Source organism: Anopheles bellator, chromosome 2 (genome assembly GCF_943735745.2).
Source record: "Anopheles bellator chromosome 2, idAnoBellAS_SP24_06.2, whole genome shotgun sequence".
Lineage (NCBI taxonomy): Eukaryota > Metazoa > Arthropoda > Insecta > Diptera > Culicidae > Anopheles > Anopheles bellator.
Window position 1 is genome coordinate 635,005 of NC_071286.1, and position 20,614 is coordinate 655,618.

At 51.5% G+C, this 20,614-nt stretch overlaps 2 protein-coding genes across 2 annotated transcripts in view; one reads left to right on the forward strand and one right to left on the reverse strand.

The window, feature by feature from the left end:
• LOC131212378 (putative serine protease K12H4.7) overlaps window positions 1-1,828 on the reverse strand; it is a 2,171-nt gene extending 343 nt beyond the window's left edge. The window contains exons 1-6 of the mRNA XM_058206219.1: window positions 1,539-1,828; window positions 1,295-1,476; window positions 989-1,224; window positions 496-912; window positions 297-429; window positions 50-219 (exon numbers count right to left, since the gene is read on the reverse strand). Of these exons, the coding sequence (XP_058062202.1) occupies window positions 50-219; window positions 297-429; window positions 496-912; window positions 989-1,224; window positions 1,295-1,476; window positions 1,539-1,814 (1,414 nt within the window). The 5' untranslated portion in view covers window positions 1,815-1,828. The remainder of the gene's footprint in view (window positions 1-49; window positions 220-296; window positions 430-495; window positions 913-988; window positions 1,225-1,294; window positions 1,477-1,538) is intronic.
• The window catches only part of LOC131211563 (hemicentin-2-like), a 36,632-nt gene that overhangs the window by 1,106 nt on the left and 14,912 nt on the right, over window positions 1-20,614 (forward strand). Inside the window, exons 2-3 of the mRNA XM_058205077.1 lie at window positions 15,434-15,585; window positions 15,696-15,906. Of these exons, the coding sequence (XP_058061060.1) occupies window positions 15,434-15,585; window positions 15,696-15,906 (363 nt within the window). The remainder of the gene's footprint in view (window positions 1-15,433; window positions 15,586-15,695; window positions 15,907-20,614) is intronic.

Below are 20,614 nucleotides of genomic sequence, written 5' to 3' on the forward strand. Positions count from 1 at the left end.
CCCCCCCCCCCCCCCCCCCCCCCCCCCCCCCCCCCCCCCCCAAACTCACCCGGGATGACAACGGCAGGCGAGTGTTCGTTGAGGTCCTCCTGAATTCCCATCGCTCGCCAGGGGTCCAGCTGGCCTTGGGTGAAGAACACATTCGTCACTTCCGGATTCCAGCCCCCGTAGATGATGTTGGTACGCTGGACGTTGGCTTCCATTCTGGTCTCGTCGAAGCTACCGACGAGAACAATCGAGAACGCCCATAACCATCAACAGGAGCCCTCGGAGCCGGTCCCACTAAACAAACTCACAATCCATCGTAGAGATCACCGCACATCTCCACAAACAGGTCCACCGGGAAGCTGGAGCCGAAGATTTGGTCGGCCGACCCGGAGATCTGGTACCAGCCGTACTCGGCACAGGTCTGGTACATCCACTGGCGCACTGCAATGAAACGGCATGGCATGAACTCGAGACTCTCTTCCGAAGACTTCCGACTTCGGAACTTACTTGCACCCCGTGCGGCGCCATGCTCCCAGTCGACATTTTTGTAGTAGTCAATCATCGCTTTGTACGCATAGTTCATGCAGCTGTTACTGCCGAGCCCCTGGGTGACGTACTTGGCCAATGCGTCCATCTCGATCGGCACGGTCGGGTCCTCAATCACAGCGCAAACGCGCTCGATGTCCCCCTCGGAGTGGTACTGCACCACGCCGGCGAACTCGTCCGAGATGCTGCTGAAAAAGTTCATCAAATCGAGTGGCTTCGTAAGATCCACATCGCTGCACAGCCGGAAGTCCTGCACCACTCGGTGGTGCTGATCGTTGGCAATCAGATCCTCCACCTGGTGGATGGCCCGCTCGATCCGGTCGGCACAATTGGCTCCCCCCACGAGCCGAATGCTATCGCTCACGATTTCCTTATACTCTGCGGACAGACAGAGACAGAGAGATGGAGAAGAGTTCGAGCTCCACTTGGCCGCGGCTTAATCCGTTTGACGTACCGGTGAATTCCATCTTGGCAAACACGGGCGCACTTGAGGCCCACGCGCCATTGATGAGATGTGGGTACTTCTGGCGGAACCAGGCAACCATCGTGGCCGAGTAGGAGCCGCCCGTCATGATGACACCGGACTTTTCGGCCCCCGGGATCGTCCTGCGCATTTCGATGACAAAGTGCGCCAAATCCGCGAGCGCTTGGTCGATGTTCAGGTACTTCAGCTTCTCCGTCCGCAGGTCACTGTTCGGTGGAAGCGGTAAAAGGTACACTTTGAGTGCGTCGAGCGTTTTTCGGCTTTCCGGAATCTTACACGGTCGGGTGGCTCCGGCCGTAGTAGCGATGCTCGGTGTAGAAGAGATAGCCATTCAGCTGGCTGGCCATGTCGTACACGTGGCCACGCGAGATGCTGCCCTCGGATATCTCCCACTCGCCGCCGACGTACACGAACAGCGGTCCGCCCGGTTGGTAGTGCTCTCCATTTTCCATGTAACGCTGGAGTGGCACGTTCATCAATCACACGGAAGCCACTCGAGAGAGAGCGAATCTCTACTCACCATCGACCAGGTGTTCACGTTCTGCGGATCGAAGTGGTCCAATGGCTGCATGATGTACTCGGTCGTTACCGTGGCCGCCTTCTTCGTCGGGCTCCCATCGCCGCCGTTTATGGGAGGCTCTCGGTGCAAACGGGTCCATGCGCCACGTGGCTCAAGATTTGCCCATACGATATGCCCATGGTTCACGTGATCGTCTTGGTTAGCCGCCTCCTGCGGCCGGCCCAGCGCCAGGCCCACAACCGACAAGCCGACGATCAATGCGAACGAAGTTTTCATCGTGTTCGATCCGCCACTCGACGAAGTACACCATTCACGGCACCTTTGAGCCACCGTATTTATAAGCTCCGATGGAGGACCACCGCGCTCCAGTCTAATCTTATCGAGTGGTGGCATTCGTCGGGGAGATATATTTAAACCCAAACGACGCTATTCAGTCGTCGCCAGCTCGCCAGTAGTAGGTGATATAAAATGAATCGATTTCGTTGCTTCATTATCGACGATTAGTTTGCACACATTTCTTTGCCGTTGCCGTGCCCCGTGCCAGATAAAAGCGTGACAGCGCGTCCCTGCAATCGCTGATAACCGACGGTGGCCGCAAGAGATTGTCCCTTTCCTGGACGATGGCCTTTCGATGGCATTTCGCTGGCTTTCTGCAAAAGCGTTATGCCAATGAACCTTCATTTCACATAAACATAAACATCCATCTTGGTTGAGGGACGAGCCCGTTATTTATTGCGAAATGCAACGGAATATTGCGCCCTCCTTTAGTAATACGTCACATCGGACGTTGCATCACAAACCAAGCGGTGTTGCGCGACTTATAGTGTTTTGCTAGAACCATCGCTTAAAGGGTTAAAAATCAACCGGTTAAAACCGATTAGCTTCACCACTAACTCATTGATCCCATGATCTCATGGTTTGCCGAATCATTTAGTGACACGTTCGCGTGATTTACATCGAAAGTGGTCCACTTTCAGAAACCCAACCGACCGTGAAACCAGCAAAATCGGAAGAAGACTTTCGTCCCTAAAAGTGAACCCTTCCTAGCGTAGCCGACCGATCGAAGTAGGCAACGTGCGTGACAGCACATTTGTGAAGCTTCAGTGAGCTTCAATATAATGGGATAAACATATTTGTAGACGCAGGCGAGCTGCGTTTCTGCACCCACCATCGGGCCTTCGGATCGGGTTTCGATGGCAACGAGCTGCAAGCGGATACCGGTCTGCCTCGGGAGAAAGTGCGTCGCCATAGTTTGTTTGCTCAGCGCGACGCTTCCTGTAGCTAAAAACTCGGTCCGTGCGTGAAAGCTTTCCGGTCCCCTCTGGTTCCTCGGAACGGCGCAGACCGCAGCCGCAGAGGGGGCGGGCAGGTGGTGCTTTTGAAACATCTAAGAGGTTCCCGGAACGCGTTCCGGGCGCCGAGCAAAGTGGAAGGCATGAAAACAACGTTATCGTTACATAATGTTTTGCATAAAACATAACGGGACGGAGGCAAAGTGGCACTCGTCGACGAGGTCGATACTTGGAGGGAGGGGCCCCTAGCAACGGCAGGGTGCTTCGGCTGTCAAGATAGGAAGACGAACGCGTGGAATGCGGTTCATTTCGGTTTCACTTTTCCGGCCTCTTGCACCGTTTACGGTAACGAAGCCTCATACGGTGGCGCCATTTGGGCCGTGCGTACATTAAAAATGTACTATCCTGGGAGCCGTCGCCTTCTTGCCTTCTTCGAGCATCACTTCCTTACGCCCGGCTGACAAGTAACGATTGGCATGTTAAGGCGCGCCCGGTGTCGGATGCCGGGGAAACATATTTTCTTTGCCCATCGGTGTTGGCCACTGACGGAGGCCCCTGCCGATTTCTGGTTTGTGGACTTTTTAATATTCCCCAACCCTTATGGTGTTGGCGAAAAGTTCATTTGATCGAGATTTCCATGAATAAGCCATGGCGACTCAGCACAGCACAGCCTGCTGTGAGTGATGGTTTGCTGAATGAAATCGTAATCGCTTCCGGGAACCGGGACTTAGTTTGCAGTCTCTTATCTCTTCGGCAATCGGCCGAGCTTCAAAAGCATTGCGTCGATACTGAGCACAAGTCATTGTTATTCCCGACGGATAATCTTCTCATAATCACTTTCAGTTCTCGTTGGCCAACACCACACCACAATCAGGATCGGCCAGAGTGCGTCCTTTGGATCGTCCAGGCGCACGCTGTTTTCCTTTCATTCATTTTGTTTGTTGCCGAAGATTACAGAGCTGCTGCTACGACTATGTAAGAGGTTTATCGATGCCTACCGATACCTCGTGTCCCGCAAAAGCTCTTGACGTAGGCCACAGCACAGTATCCCGTCAGTCGCACTGACGTCGGTGAATAGAAATCTCAAACAAGTTCATGCTTACACAAGATTACGTGCCATCCGTCTCTATGGCAAACATCATAAATTGGCCTGTTTAAGATTTGTGTATTTTCAATCGATACACTCGAACTTTGTTTACCCTGGGCACACGTACAGGCACGCACAGACACACATACACCGTACCGCCTCGTGGGAACTGAGCTACTGGGCGCCTCCATTTGGGTGAAAATATTTCCGTCCGATCCCCCGTTCGCTCCTTGATGCGATCGATTACCGTACTCTGGCTCTGGCTCACGCTTTCTGGCGTTCGGGTTGTGAACCTCCAAAGCCCGGTCAGTGCCTGCCGTACTAGGCCGGAACCCGACACGGGCCGCTGTGGTCACTAGCCTAGCCCAAAGTTTGCTGACGAGGCGCCTTTACCGAGCATTCCACAGAGAGCAACCTCAACGCAACCGCCCCACGGTTGGTGGCCGACAGAATTCATGCAGAATAATCGAAATCCATGGTAGATTAGGGAAGTTTAACAACTAGTCGCCCTCGGCCGGAAAGCGACGGGTGCGGCCCCGCCGAAACCGCCAGCCAGCGGCCATAACCCCGGGGGCGGGACAAACTTATTGAAGCTTCACGAATGCTTCGCGTTAATGCTAAAAATTGAAATTCCCGCGGAACAAACCGCACCCGTAGGGGGCTGTGTTTATTCGGCTGACTCGCGGCAGCAAAAAGGCCAGCAACCGATAACTTCGCGCCGGCACAACTTTGCCCTTCTGAGCGATGGCTGACGGTTTGGCTTCGTGCTCTTGCAAATGGCCAATTTTCCCCATTTGGCAGCGCCCCGCGCTGGACGAAACTTTCTCGGCGCTCGGTGCCTTTGATCAGTGCCGTTACATGACCACCTCGTCTTCACACATCGCATCACATCCTACTATCGATCGCCAAGCTTCCGGGCGGTGGTTTCTAATTTATGTTTCTGCGTCTGCGGATGCAAATTTTCCGAGCTTGAAGCCAGCTTTCCAGATTGGCTGATCGGCCACGGGTTAGTGTAAACGATGCTTCGTAAATAAAGCGTTTTCTTTGGCCCAACTCCCAAACACCCTTTTCTCTGCGGAACTGAAGCGCAAACAACGCCTAATCACGCCCGATGACAGCACCGGTGACAAGCGACGGCCGAGTGAGCGGACAACTTTCCCGGTCCCGAGGTCTGGTCGAAGCAAGATATTCTACTTTAGCCCATATTTACTGTCGAAGCATAAAAATTCAAATCCACTTTACCGACCCTTTTCGGGTGCCAACGACGACGGCGACGTCGTCGGAATCCCGACGGCCAATATTGACCCAGCAAATAGCGTCTATTCATCAACGGGCTCGCCACGGATGAACTGCTGGAACCGGGGCGATCGGGCCACTGACTCAAAAACGACTCAATCAGATACTGGTTTTTCTGTTCGCTGCTGCGACCACGAACGGCGGCTTTTCACGGCATAGGCGGAAAAATTGAGCCATGCGGCGGGTTCCGGCGGACTTTTTGGTTGTCTGCTCGTGGAAATACACCATGAATAACCAATTTTCCAACGGCAGGGCCAAGGGCTCCGCGCGACGAGCGAGTTTACAAAGTTTACGTACGAACCAGCGTGCCGTCAAGGCCGCCGGCGATGATAAAGTACGTCAACTTTTAAATAAACTAATAAATTGCCATTTCAATTCCTTCGGCCGCGCGTTCCATAAACTGATAAATTTTATGAATACATAAAATATTAGACTGATTTCGATGCTTGTCTTGTGGACCGAACGGGACCGGAGACCGGATGGTTCTGGCCACGGTGCACCCTGCAACAACCCATCGGTGTGGTTGGAAAAATGCCAACCCCCCCGGTGCCAGGCCACCGGGGCATGTCCATCGTCTCGACGCTATCGGAGGCTTGCATAATTGAATTGTACGCTGCCTGGTGTTCCTTTTGGCAGGAGCGAGCGTGGCAAGCCAACGGAACGCTGGAACTCCACTACGAAGCGATGCTCTCACTGCTCTTTTGAAATGCCTTTCGATGAATGATAGTTTCTCAGGACCGGGACCCATGCAATGGATGAATGATTAGGTAACGGAGAAGTTGGAACGTTTTCCAGCTTTGCATACCACCAACAATCCGGATGGTGCTCGCTCGTTGCAAAGTGGAAGAAATTGCCAATACAGTACTCGGGAAGCCAGCGGTGAACCAGCCTTCAAAAGCACCACTTTCGGAGTGGCCATAGAGCAACTTGTTTGGGTGTTGCAGATCAGATAGTGCAAAAATCTGTACCCAGCTTCACGCGGCGAAGATAGCACAAAAAACTGGTATTCCAAAGACTAGTACAAAATAACGGGATAAATGGACTTGGAACGCTGCTGGGGGCCACGAAAGGGATTATTGACATTCGGATTGTAGCCACTTGTTCTGCATTTATGGTCTCAATCTTTTTTAATAAGACGGATAAACAACTCATCATCAGAAATGCATTGTATGAGTTGTAACTAACGATGATTCACGCAGAGTTCAGCCTTTTGATCTATTTTAATGTCTTCTCTAGGGATAAAAAAGGGATAAGCTTTTCCATTTGTTGATTAAACATTCTGTTAAAACCACAAATCAACACCACATGGCGTTAGAATAAATCGAAAAAGAATGGAAACTTATCGGACATGTTGGTGTTCCTGGTAATATTTAACACTTCTCAAAGCAAACTCAATTAAATTACATTCCCTCGCACAAGCTAGTGGTCCCAGGTCACCCACAGGGACACGGCACTTCTCCCCTTGGCCTTTCAAGTTCAGTTTCAATCTCAAACAAATCGTTCCGCTTCTCATCGACAAACAAACCCGGGATTAATGCTTGTGCTGTTAAATAAGAAATGGACAGCTAGGAGTTAGGGGACGTTGTTTGGGTCCTGTTTCCGTTCCGAGAATTGGCGATAAAGTGTTTGCGAAAAATGGCCACCTCTTCTCTGATCCCTATCGAAATGAGGCTCCCAGTTTCGTATCAAACATTTAGTGGCCCCTTGTGCTACGCTTAACCAGTACACAGTCACACACCCTGGACACAGAATATTGGGCTCCGAGCACTTGTTCGCCTTTGTTCGGCCAATGCCGGTCTCGTGTCATGCCAACAAAATCGCTTGTCGCCCTGTCGATCTGTTGTCAAGAAAAAGAAAAGGACCAAGCCAAGAGGCATTCGAGTGGCTTCTTAGCGTTGCGTGCCGTATTGGCCTTCGTCAAGTTCCTTTTTTTTTACTTTGCTACCCTCGACAAGTTAACCGAATTACCCGGCATTTTTTCCCGGCTCATCAACAATAATGGGTCACATTCGGCCCATTTCATGTTTCGGTGCAAAGGGCACCGTAAATTGACGATCAATCAAGACGATCCGCACTGAAATCGGGGAACTTTTCATCCGATTCATCCTATTAGTGGTAGCAGTCGTAAGTCATCGGTACCCCGAAAGGACTAATCCGCAGTTGGGATACTTTGGGAGCCTTCAAATTCAAATGCCGTGAGATGGCTTGTCCCGCGTTTGTAGGACCTCAATTGGACCCTAAGAAATCGTTCGATAACTACCACACACCGCGCGCGTATTCAGCGTGCCGACAAAGAACTTTCCGTCCTTTTGCTGATCGATTTGGTTGATCCTTTTTCACTTCTTCCTTAACTTTCACTTACCTTCCTAGCAAATTCTTCACCGTTTGGCTTCCACAACCCAGGCTGAGGCAGTGCAAAAAAGAAAACTTTGATGTGGTCCACTGTTCCGGGCGCTGTACACTTGCTGCCAGCACCTACTCCGAGAGTGCTACTTGGCCGTCGGAAAGGATTACGGACGCGCGGCGGCCCTTCGTTAGGAAGTGCGAAAAAGTTTTCCATTTTCTACCGTTTGCTTTTCGCATTTGGCGCTCTTAAACTTGGACACTTTTTCGCGTGTTTCTGTTCTACTTTGTGTTCGAGTCAAGTTTACGGGTTCGCAAAGTTTCCCTTCTCCGTGTGATGTTTTTGTGACTACACGCTAGTGCCGGCCGCGGAATCGCCAGGTCTTTGTGCCATGCGGGCGACTTCAGAGAACGAGCCACATTTAACACGTTGGCAGGAAGGCACCTTGCGCTTACCTTTTCGATGTCCTCGACGATTCTCGGTGTTGGCTGGTGGAAAGTAGAAAAGATTCTCTTTCAAAACAGAAAGTCAGCTTTCTCTTTTCTGTAGCACCCTATAAAACACCGAATGGAACCGAGGAACGTCCTCACTTAGGGAAGGTGTCTCATTTGCTTACGACTTTGCGCAACATGGCCGTCCAGAACGGTTTATGGCGAAGGCACACAATGTCGCTTTTCTGCCGCGGGTTTGCTGCGAAACGCATCCGTTGTAAAGTTTGTAATTTGTCAAGTTTCGTTTTCTTTTTACACCCAATTTTATCGCCCCGGGAGGGGTCACGGGCAAATTTCGGTGGCCACAAATTCTACAAAACATTCTTTTGTTAGCCACCCTCCCGTTTTCTCAGTACTCTAATTAGATGAGGATAGAAGCTTGGTGCTATAAAATGCAAAACGGAACCGTGCAAAGGTTGGGGCCACTCGCCGGCCGGGGAATCGATTTCCATTTAGTAGCACCAAGCGGGCCGTCGTCGGCTAAATTAATTTTGCTCGTCCTCGTAAAGTTAAAACTCATCGTGACATTCCGATCCAAGGAGCACATGGAGCGCGTATGGCAGCGCAGTAAATTTGACATTTTATTCGATCTTCCCGACCCGAACCGGCTCACTCGCCCGACGGTTACTGTGTGCCGTACTGTTTGTGAAATAAAATTTGCTTGACCGTTGCCCAGGGCAACGCGCGGAAGGACGTAACCCCGCAACCGAACAGCAGGCTCGCAGCTTCGCCCTAAGCCCTAAGAAGGTCCATAAAAAGTGGTTCGTCATGGGCTCGGTCGAAACGACTTGTGCCTAGCGAAAGGCAATAATCTGAATTTTTCAACACAATTTTCAACATGCTTGGCTCAAGTCAACATTCTTGGCCACATTTTATTCATTTCCACACATTCACTTGGTGTGGCATAAATTATGGTAACAAGCTGTTTATGTGGCCCACCGTTTCGCTCGCTTATGCGTGAAATTTGCTTCACAGAACTTGATACATTTGAGAAAACATTTTCTTCCAAACAGCAAATGGTTGCGGCAACCAAAACACGCCACTCGGCTTGAGAAATTTAATCAATCATTTACGACCAGAAAGTGCCGGTCAATCAAACCAGACTCAAAGCCTGGCACCGTCTTCTTGGCGTACGCTTAAAATTCAATTCCTTCCGACGAACGTCCGACTGTTGGATCCCACGACGAATCGAATCAGGCCCGGAGAATCGACAGAAACCACCACCACCACCATGGTATTATTATTATTCTCGCGGGAACCTATATCCATCAGGTGCCCGCCGGTTGACGGTTGGAGAAACCGTTGATATGGCGAAACGGAAAATAAAGTTCCATCCGAAATCCGCCTTTACGAGCGCGCCCTGCCCTGACAGCAGCTGGATTTTTACGACACTCAAGAGAATAATTATGCCGTAGATTCGGCACTGGCACGACGACGCCCGGCAACTCGGACCATCCCTTTAGGGCGACCGTCTCGGAACGCCACAGCCGGTTCGCCCGGCGTCGTCCCAAAAGGTACCAGGCGGCTCCATGGGCCCGACTCCCGACGGAGCGTGTTTCATTTTACATTTTCCAATCACTCCCCAACGAAGAAACAATCCTTTCGGGTGGTCGTTTGTTGTTTTTTCTCCACCAAATGGTGGCGAAAGGCGGACACAAAACGAGCTAGACCAGCAGAACAGAATAAAACGCCAGCCGCGTACCCAATCCGGCTGCTCATCAAATAAGCAATAGCGATCGTCGGAGTCGGCCCGTAGAAAAAAATTCCCTGCGGAAATGCACGACGGGCAGCACTATTCCCTGTTGGCCGGGGATCCGTGTCGCAATATGGGCATACCTCCTGCATATTTGACCTTCTGTTCTGTTGACAGGCAATGTAAATATCGACACGTTTCACGTCCGGAAAAGCGGAAAATATTGCATCGCATGCACAAACACAAGCCGTTCAGCGCGCCGACCGGTCCGTGTGGTCGGAAAAACCGTTACCCATAGGAACTCCCATAGGTCCGCTGTTCAAGGGAACCACGAATTTGAATTTGACTATTCAGCAAAGAAGTACTTATTATGATTGTCTTGGGGAATAAATCATTGATTTGTGTGTATTTTTTCCCTATCCGCCTCGGAGATTGTCCAGCCAATTCCCTCGATGGGCGGTGAACGGTTTAACGACAGTATTTGCAGAAACAATCACTTTCGTTACATCACCGAAGGAGAACCTACATCTTGGGCTGCTGAATGATGAATGGCTTGAGGCCCCCCGGCGGAACCGACAACGCCAAATGACACCGCGGGGATTTACTGCGCAATTAATTCAGTTTCGAAGCGCGACCGAAACCGTTCCCCATTCGGAGCCATAAACTGTGTGCCCGGATTTTAATTTCATATCCCCCGCGGTGACGGCGGCGGCGGCGCCGGAATCAATCTCAAAAAAGGAAGAAAAATAATCGATTCCCTGGGGTGCAGTCGTGCTAGTGACACAAAATTTGTATTCATTTCCGGGACCCGGGTACGATCGGCACTGTGTGCGACCCGCTGATTCGATTCGATTCGAGTTTACATCCTCGGCCCGGCGAAAATCGGCCGACATTTGATTGACGAGGCCCCGTGGCACGAAAATCAATCTAATTCCCGCACCCTGTAGGCTGTGCTAAGAACCGCGTGAAGCCTCTTGGTGGTGTTCCGTGAAAGGATTAGGGATAAGCCCAACACCGTAACCCCAGCGAGCGAGCATTCGTTGAACCCTTACGCTGCTTTCTGGGAAGTACCACTAACCGTAAACTCGATTAGTGCGCCCGCCAAAAAGGGACAACGAAAGTGCAAGCATCAGCATCAGGATCTAAGCCGTAATGTAATGTCACCGTGAGCCTAGCGTGCGGACTCCGTCGGTTTGGTCTCGGTTTTGGGGTTTTCCCGGTCGTAAACTTGGACAGAGACCCAAGACGATGGCGACGTTGTCGAGCACCTGATCTCTGAGGTGCAAACGAAAGGTTTGCGAAAAATTTACGATCACCCATCGACGGCCAATGGCAATGACGACGGGGAAACCATCCGGTGCGTCAATCCCAGATCCTAACCTTTTCTAATGGCAGACCGGCTAACTTCCGTGTATGGTTTTTATGGTTCACAAGGCGGAAAAAGGTTCATTTTGCGCCATCCGGATCCCCGGTTTTTTCGTCCCCTGAGGAAATGTCCAGTCCAATTTCTGAATCCCTCATCATTCACAGTCCTCTAACCCACATGTCCTGTTTTGAAGCACCATCAAAACCATCAGGCTTCCAACCTTGAAAACGAGAGAAAACGAAACTTTGTATAACATTTGTAATTTAGTTTCTTCGTGAAAAGTTGCGTAAAATATGGTCTATCTGGTTTCATCTTCCGGTTCACTTTCCCGGTTCACGGCCCACAAAAATCTCATCAATCAAAGCATGCCTTACATGGTGTTTTCGCCCGGTTCACTGGTACGACACTCGACTCGGTGTCTGATCGGGACGTTTTTTTTTTTTCGAGCTGTGCCTACAATCAAACAATTAGCTTTTCTCGCGCGCCAAATTACGCGTTGGACCGAACTGCCTCATCACTCTGGCCCATCCATCATAAGTGGGTGGCTGTGTGCGGGCTGCGGGCAATTATCCGGTTCAGGAGATCGGTTGAAAAATTGTCCTGCTTACCCACCGGTTCGGCGAACGATTTGGTGGCGTTCCGGCGAAAGAAAGAATCACGCCGCGCTCTGCTGCAAGTGTGAACATATGATGGCTTATCACCGAAACAGTATCTCGTTGCTGGAAGCCTCTCAATCACGGTGCCGCATCAAGTGCTTAATGCTACAACCTCCCGGCGATGCCCGCCAAACGGGACAACGACAATGATATTGCACCCTTACCACATTCACCACGGTTAGAACCTTTTCGTCATCCTTCAGTTTTGTTTCCATCATCATCATCATCATTCATAACAAAATAACGATGAACAAGGGGCCGGGAATGCGAGCTACAAACGAGCATTCGCGGAGTCCTCCGCTGTCACGAGCGCCATGTGTTACAACATTGACACAACATCCCGCACCCGAACTTCTTCGTCATAGACTCACGGGCAGCCGGGGGCTGTAAACTTTTCGGAAGAACTTTTCTCCGCTCCTCCGCATTTTTGTCGTTGCCGAGACGCTACGTATTATTTCCTATATTAAGGCTCTTGTCTGGCGCTGTCGGGGGTTTATGGAAGGATCATCATCGTGTACCCGGGGCCCTCTGCCGGGAAATCATTTTGAAAGGAGACAAGGAGACGGCCGGGACCCCTAACGAGACCCTCAACTCTTTCCGGTGGCTGGATAATGGGCGGTACACGTATGCAGTCGGTCCCTTTTTGCATACAGCGCGCCCCAAAAAGGAGGCCGGTAAATTTCATTTCAGCCCTTGCTTCAGCCCTTGCTTGTAGCGACAAGTAAGAGGCTTAAAAAAGCTACGAAAACACCACCAGCTCATCCTTTCGGCTGCCGGAGAGATCGGATCTTCCGAGTGCTGGCTTTAGCGTCGCCGGCCCAAGGAATCGCTGCGGTGAATGTAGTTTATTAAATTAATGAAGAATTACTGTGACAACATGCGGCCAGGACACTTGGTGCCAGGCGACGCGAGGGAGTCGTCTAAAAGGCGACCCGGCCCGGTTTGTTTATGCTTACGGTTGCCAAGAATGCAGCAAACGACTGCCGACGACCGTCGCCTAACGATTCTAACCCAACCATCCGTTCGACGGAGTGTAATGAGATAAGTTCTAGCCGCCATCCGTCAGCAGGGGTAGACTGGAGCAATTAGAGACTTCTTTCTCCTAGGGCAACGACATCGGAACACATCGGAGGAGCCGCCCGGTTAGTCGTAGGGGTTTAAATCCGGGTCTCATTAGTCATAGTAATTGACGATGGCGCAAATAGAAAAGGTTGGGAATTAATTTGATTTCCCAGCCCAGGACAGGGCCCAGGACGCCCCAGTGGAATTGGGCCGGGTGCGACTAACGAGGCCGGGGAAGGTTCACCCACGAAGAAGTCCCGAGCCGTACACGCGATTCGAAATGCTTGTTTACCTATAATTTGATTCCGCCGGCAGACGAGAAATCGATTTCTTCGTCACTCAGCGGTGCTGGTGTGTATTTTGCCAGCCTCTGTAGTCTTTGTGTAATGAAAGCACAACAAGGAAGTGTCGAGGAGAAATCGCGAGGTGCCCCGGCAGCCAACGACAGGAAGCCATTAACCGGGGAGGCGCAAAGTGAGCGAACGGCACGGGTAGCCATTTTTAAAGTTCACGCTAAACTGCCGTTTCAAGAGACTTTTAACGGCTTCGCCTCCGGTGCACTCGGGAAGTCACGTACACAAAGTTCGTTTTCCGCAAAACGTCGCTACCGATGTCTTTGAGGCCACAGGAACGCGAGCGGCGCAAAGTTTCTACATTTTAATAACCGTTTTTATTTTTTCACTCAATTGCACCACAAACCACGCGTCACCGCGCGACGTCAATAAATCAGAGCGTCCTTTGGCGAGCGCGGCCCGAGTTTGTCCCATAAATTTCGCCACCGAAACGAATAAACAACGACGTTAGCGAATGCGGCAAAAGGCCTCCGTCCGTCCCGCGTTGACATTTCAGGCTCGTTTTGTAAAGTTTGAAAAAATACGTTAGTTCCCAGCAGGCTTTGATAAGTGGACCGAGTGAACACAGCTGTGATGGTGGCTCCCCCCGGGCGGAGGCAAATTACACGACGACTAGCGGTTCTGACAAGCCTCGCCGTAGAAACACATCAAAAGCCATCACCGGTTGACGTGCGCCTATCGTTTTTATGGTTTTGATTTATTTTCCACTACACTGATCCGCCCCAACCTTAGTAGGGGCCGGGACCATGTAATGGCCACACAGAGAGAGAGAGAGAGAGAGAGAGAGAGAGTGAGGAAATAGTACCTCATCGAATCGCGCACTCGCCAACGGACAATTAACCTTGAAGTGCTTTGGGTCCCGCCGGTTGATTGCCGGTGACGGGCGGACAGCCAGAACTGTTTTCAGCGCTACCGCACGGAACCGTTCACTCGTCAATCATATCGCCAAAGGGTTCAACATCGTCGAGGACCTCTGACGGAAAAATAATGCCCCAGGCCGGCCGGACGTGGTCGGTGCGGAGAGAAAATGGCCGGCCCGGCGAACGAAAACACAATAAATCACCTTTTTAATGCTTTATTATTGAGCCATTAAACCCGGCCGCCGGAAGACGCGGGATCCGAACGTGCATTATGGAGCATTAACTCCGCGTGCCTGACCCGGCGCAGCCAGCCCGGACCTTCTTCAACTTTCGACAGGCGAGAAACGGGTTTTGGGGCCGCGGGCGGGTTCGCTAATGCATGGCCTGATCGAAAATCCTTTCACGGCTTCATGTTCGAATGGTTTCGTGTGCTGTGATTTGCTCTTTCACACGTTTCACATTGTCAGCCCCGTCCGAACTCGGAACCCATTTAGTATCCGAGCCCACCGGGTTCACAATGGCATGCAATTGTGGCCAGGCGCAAGCACGTGTAATTTCTCAAACACGCCTCAACACCTTGCTGACAGCACGGCACGGCACCCGAAACCGGACGCAATCAGACGGATCGTCGGTTCTAACCCATAACCATCTCGGTTGAATTGTCCCCATTTCCGGCCAGCCATCGAACCCGCCGGGCGCTGCTGGCAGTTGTCACTATTAACTCCCCTATGATTGCGGCCCGCATCGATCGCACCGATCCATAAATTTTCTTCTACGTTTCACATCAATCAGTGCGGCTGAATTTTTCCCACCGGCTACTTTGATGCAATGGAACAGCTGGCACGGAGCTGGTGTGGAGTCTGCAGCATGCAATCAAAGTTCACTATGGCGCATAAGTGAGGCAAATTTGCGCAGCATCGTTCGTTATCGACCGGGTTTTTGGGCAGCCTTGCCACAGGCCAAGCAACGCAATTTTGATTTGAAACCCTCGGTGCACTGTTTGAGAAATGCGATCACGTTCATCGGTCCGCAGCAGTCCGAAGTGAGCGCATTAGTGACGAACTGTGCTGTTCGTTGGAGTGGAATGTTGAAAGGGAAAGTGTATATTCCGGAAGCGGATTGATGGGCGTTGCCGGGGCAGCACAGTGGACATTCCGGGTTTGGTATACACTATCGTAATGCCTAAGCAGTATTTTAATTAAATACTGGAAGTTGCACCAAGCTGTCCCCGTTGCTAAGCACCGCCCTGGGAGCGGAACTGCAAAAAGGTCATCCATTCTCTTGGTAAAACTCTCGGAAGGATATTACCTAATTATCTCGCCCTAAATGCCATGCATAGACGTGTGTGCGCCCCGCGTACTCATGTGTGTCCCCATTGCCAACGGTCCATTTCAGTGCTTAACATCATCAGCGGCGAAGTGCAATCCTACTGGGAGCAGCCCTTTTCGCAGCCTTACTTCGACAATAGCACAAAGCGGGAGGTGACCGCCACCGTGGGTCAGTCCGCATTGCTGCACTGCAGAGTCCGGAATTTGGGCGACAGGGCGGTAAGTACGGCACGGCAAGGCGGGTGAGTGTGTTACACACACACACTCACGTCCGCCCACTTCCGGTGTCCCTGACAAACGCTAACCCAGCCCTTCCCCGTTGTTCGCAGGTGTCCTGGATACGGAAACGTGACTTACATATCCTAACGGTGGGCATTCTCACCTACACGAACGACCAGCGCTTCCAGTCGCTGCACACCGAGGGCAGCGACGAGTGGACGTTACGCATCACGTCGCCCCAGCCGCGCGACTCCGGCACCTACGAGTGTCAGGTATCGACCGAGCCGAAAATCTCCCAAGCCTTCCGTCTCAACGTGGTCGGTAAGTACATTACGCCGCCCGGTGTGTCGCAGCGGGCTCACAGTTTAAGTGACCGACCGGCCGGCCGGCCGCAGTATCCGTAGCAAGCATCCCTGGACCGGTGGTCCGGAGCTTTTTCTTGCAATCCTACGCAAGGACAACGGTTTAATTATGTGTCAGCTTTCACTTCATCAACCCGACCCGACTGCCAGCCGTTGCCGACTGCCCGACTGCCATTCTGCAGCATCCATTATTGGCCGCTGTTGTCCGGCTTCGTCCGGCTCAGCGGGAGGCCCCAGGATGAGATTTCTACCATCATGGTGGTGGACAGCAACCCACCAGCACACATGTTATTGCCCGCATTTGAAGCACCCCAACAACCCTCGTTGCCTAGGCAACCGTGCACAGTTTGTATCTCGGTGCCCCAACTGGAACGATAATTTAAACAAAACTCAGCAGCAGGCGTAGAGTTGTAGGTTTGCTGCGAAAATTCTAGTTATACCCCAAGCATCCCTCTCTGCCTAGAAGACACCGAATGTGGGACTGTTTGGCGAATGACCTAAAAAACCTGACCGACGCTCTGATGTTATTGCGAAACTACAAGTGATTGTTGGGGGCACCGTGAAGTCGGGAATGACACGACAATTGGATAATTTAATTAAGACAACTTTAGTTGGGAACCAGTTTGGGATGTTTGTCTTCCACTGCTATCTACATAGCGGCGGCCAAACATGCAGTGGTCCTGCTTTCAGGATTGATGCTGGATTGTTACAAAGTGAGCTCAAGTTTACCCCAAAAATACTTCCCATCCATCCGGCCGTCAGCAATCTGTTCAACGGCAGACATTGTTTGCTCCGTGCAATTTCATGAAATGTCTCCTTTTTCAAATCCCACAGCTAATCCCGCTTTCTGTGTGAGTGGCTGTCGGTGCCAGGCAACGAAAGCGGAGGACATCAATTCCCTAATTGTTACAAGGAAATGAAAGCTTACAGAGTAAACTTGTGCCAAGCGACGTGACCGAGAGTGCCAGGGCTCCAACGCGCCCTCCAGGCAGAATAGATTTCCGCTGAATTCTTCATGTGATACATCTTTATTTCATGCCGAGAGTCATCAACGTGCAGATCATTTGCATAAGCACCGAATCTAGCCACGGCGGGCACCACAGAATTACTGATGAATGCTGAAAGCTTCGATCTTGCATAACCTACACCGGGCCGGGCCAGGCTGCCAGGGAATTGAAGCAACAGCGGCGTGCGACTGCTGTAACCTTCGGATTAGAAAACCTTTGCCTCTGTTCCGGTCTCCGGTCCGTTTCTGCGTCGGTAAATCGGTATGAATACAAATCTCTCGCCCTCCGACCGGCCGCATACTTGGAGAGGGATATTTAGGGCCCGTTATCGCCATCACCCGGTGTTGATCCGAACCTTTGATTTCCGTGTGGGGGATGCGTTTGCCTCAATCCATTGATATTCATGTAGCTCCCAGAAAAAAAGAACACGCGGTCCAAAATAGTCGAGCAGCTCATGAATACGCTGCGGCGCACAATTTGGGCGCGTTTGCGACCAAATAATCCATCAGCAGTGGCCGGCCCGAAACAGATTGCTAAATTCAGGCCGCAGAGTGCTGCCAAATTTGTTTGTCACGGCCCAGACCCATTACCGGGCACAGCTTCCGCTTTTGGGGTCGTAATCTGAATGTGGATCGCAAATCGGGGGTCCGGTTCCGCGCTGCCAAACCTTCGTTACCGAAGGACTACCGCACCGACCGGCGGCCGGCTGGAAATCAGCGCATAGCTGTAGGTGAAATTAAATTGGATCAAATGTAATGGAATGTGTCTGTCTCCCATAAATCGATCCTTTTGAAGTGTGCAGCAGTCGCCGGAAAAGGACTCCGGGGCCCGGGTGAACAGTAAGACAACTCCGATCAAGAATTATCCCTAAAAGCCCGACGAGCGGGCGATGGGCTTTTGTCGTCAGCAAAAAGGGCCTTTCCATTTCGATCGTGCACCGGCCTGCGGTTTGGAAAGGGACACAAAAATGTTCGCTTTTTGACAAACCCGAAACGGGTGCTGTGTCGCTCGTCCGTCTACCCAATTTGAATTCAATCAGGCGCATTCGGCCGGAAGCGACGCTCAAAATGCTGTGCTGTGCGCAAGGATGCCTCGAAAAAGCCGTAGCCCGTAGCCCTGTGTCCGTCATAAACCGATGAGTCGCACGTCGAGCGGGCAAATCCGACCAAGGGAATGGCGCCCGGCGAAAGGTCATTTCTTGCCACTCGAAATCAGCGCGCTACGGAACCCAATCATGGAAATCCTTCCGGTTTATTCTGCTTTTCTTTCTTCCAGGAGGGGTGGATTTGTTCCAGGAACGGACCCGTGTTGGCTCAATCAATCGAAAAAGGCGTAAAGTCCAAGAGTAAATTGGTGAGGCAACTGATACTGGCTCGTTTGGTTACTTGTTGCTAACACATTGAGGGCGTGATTGAAACGTTCCGTTAGACGGAGAGGTTACAAAAGCCTTAATTTATAACGGAAACATTTTTTAGTGGCCCCAATCGGACAGGAATATGTCAGCTGAGGCACGTTACGAATGCGTGGCCATACCCGGAGTGGTTAGAGGCGCCCGGGAGCTATTAGTTGCAGTCGCACTGTCATCGTCAGCGTGAGTCCAACTTCCGCCGTGGCCAGCACCATCGTCGGAAGTCGGAACCCGCAATGCTAACGAGTGGTATTGATTTAATAATTTGTCCGCAATCACCGCCAGTTGCATGCAGTTAATTATCCGTTCCGAATTCATTTTGCACGCTGCACGAAACAAACGACCACCGTTCCGGTGAGCCCGGTGCCGGTGTTGTTGGATGGATTGGAACCCGGGCAAACCCCGGGTCTTTTCTGATTGAGCACCTCGTTCGTGTTTAAGTGAAAGTAAACACATTTAACAACCATCAACGCGTATCGACACAACCTCTTTTAACGCAACCTTATGCTCCACCGTTCGCATCCTGGCATCCTGGTGTCCTGGTTCCGACCCCGACAGAGACACGCAGATCGACACTTCTCAGACCGGCGCTTCGCACATCGTTAAGCCACAAAACATAATTAAAACTATTAGCTCATTGCTACCGAGTTTTACATCCGACGTCAGTCCCCGCCGGCCGAACAAACGGTGCGGAAACAAAAATGGCGCCTGCATTTCACCGTAATAAATCCTGACAGTAATAAAGTTGCACCGTATGGCCAACATGGGGGCCGCCACGCAAAGTTTGCTACGTGTAGCTGTGGTTGAAACGTAATTCCCTCAACCCGGCATTAACTTTGCATCAACGCGAGCGCAATGGCAATGCGCTCGCGTTCGTAACGTTCGTGGCGTAATGCTTTCCGCACCATTTACCGGCCAAGCATTGCCAAGCCCAAGGTTGGCACACCCGCTGCCGCCACCGCCCGGAGGTCAACATCCCGGCGTCGAGTTTATTCGATTCACCGTAACATTTGCGCAGCCAACAAACTGGAGCGAGTTCTTTTTTTACGGACCGACTGTGACCGCTGGGTTTATGCAATACACATTTGCACATATATGATGATGTCAAATTCGGTGAGCAAATACACGCCACGAACCGGGCCCGGGATCCATTTTTACGGATTCCTACATCTTCGACTTGCGGCACACGTAACCGTCATAAATATAAGCAAGTAATGAAAGTAATCCCCAAGAGTGATGCGCCCTGAAATGCTCTGAGTACGGTCCGAGGACGAGGCCTCCCGGCATCGACGACATGGTATCACTTTCACAGACCCCAGGCCCGTTTGTCTGTTTCATAAAACCGATTACCGGCTCGGCTTGAACTTTCTTGACCGGACCGGAAGTTGACACAGTACTACGAAGTAGCCAGGCCAGGCCTATCAGCCAAAGACTAGGCCCAAATCACGGTCACCCCAAACAGAAAGGACACGCGTAACGGTGTCCCACACGCGTCGAAAGGATACGCACGGAGCCAACACAGAGCCGGTTATCTCGACGACCGTATGACCGCAGGCGCACACGCAACCGGGTGCCGGCTGTGGTAGGCAATGTTTGTTCCGGGCCAATCTCTTCTGCCCGTGCAAATCAGATACCGTGGTGTTGTAACAAGGAAAAGTAATTAGTACGACACTCCACGGAAACCCTTTTAACCTTTGGCTCGGGGCCACTCGTGTCGAGACGGTGTCGTGTCGTGAGGCCAAAAGGACTTATCTATCAGAACGCCCCGGGGCCGGGGACAAAGGGAATCAGAATTCCATTACAGGAAAAAAAGTCCTGCCGCAGGATGCGTTTGTTGGACCACCGACCTAACGACGCTTCCCATAGGGAGAGGGTCACGCAAACGGATGTAAGCGTGTCACCGTCTGACACGGACATTAGTCAATTCAGTCCCAGCAGGACCAAAGTACCATGAGGTCAGCTGCAACCACCGGTGCAAAATGGTCGATGTTGGGATTTTTTTCCCTGTAGTTCATGTCCAAAAGTGGTTATTTGTTCCCCAAGGGGAAGCAATCACTCTAGCGATTAGCGCCAACTCTGGTTGCAATGTTTGAGAAAGGTTTGTTTGATCCCTTTTGATCCCCTCGAAGCTTATTGTGGCCCCCGCATTCGGAGAAGTCTGCGACCCCAAAAGCCACGTCCATGGACGCTAGTACTGTTTATATTTAGCATCATGACCCCCGCCAGCATCAGAGCCTCGTCCACCTGAGCTA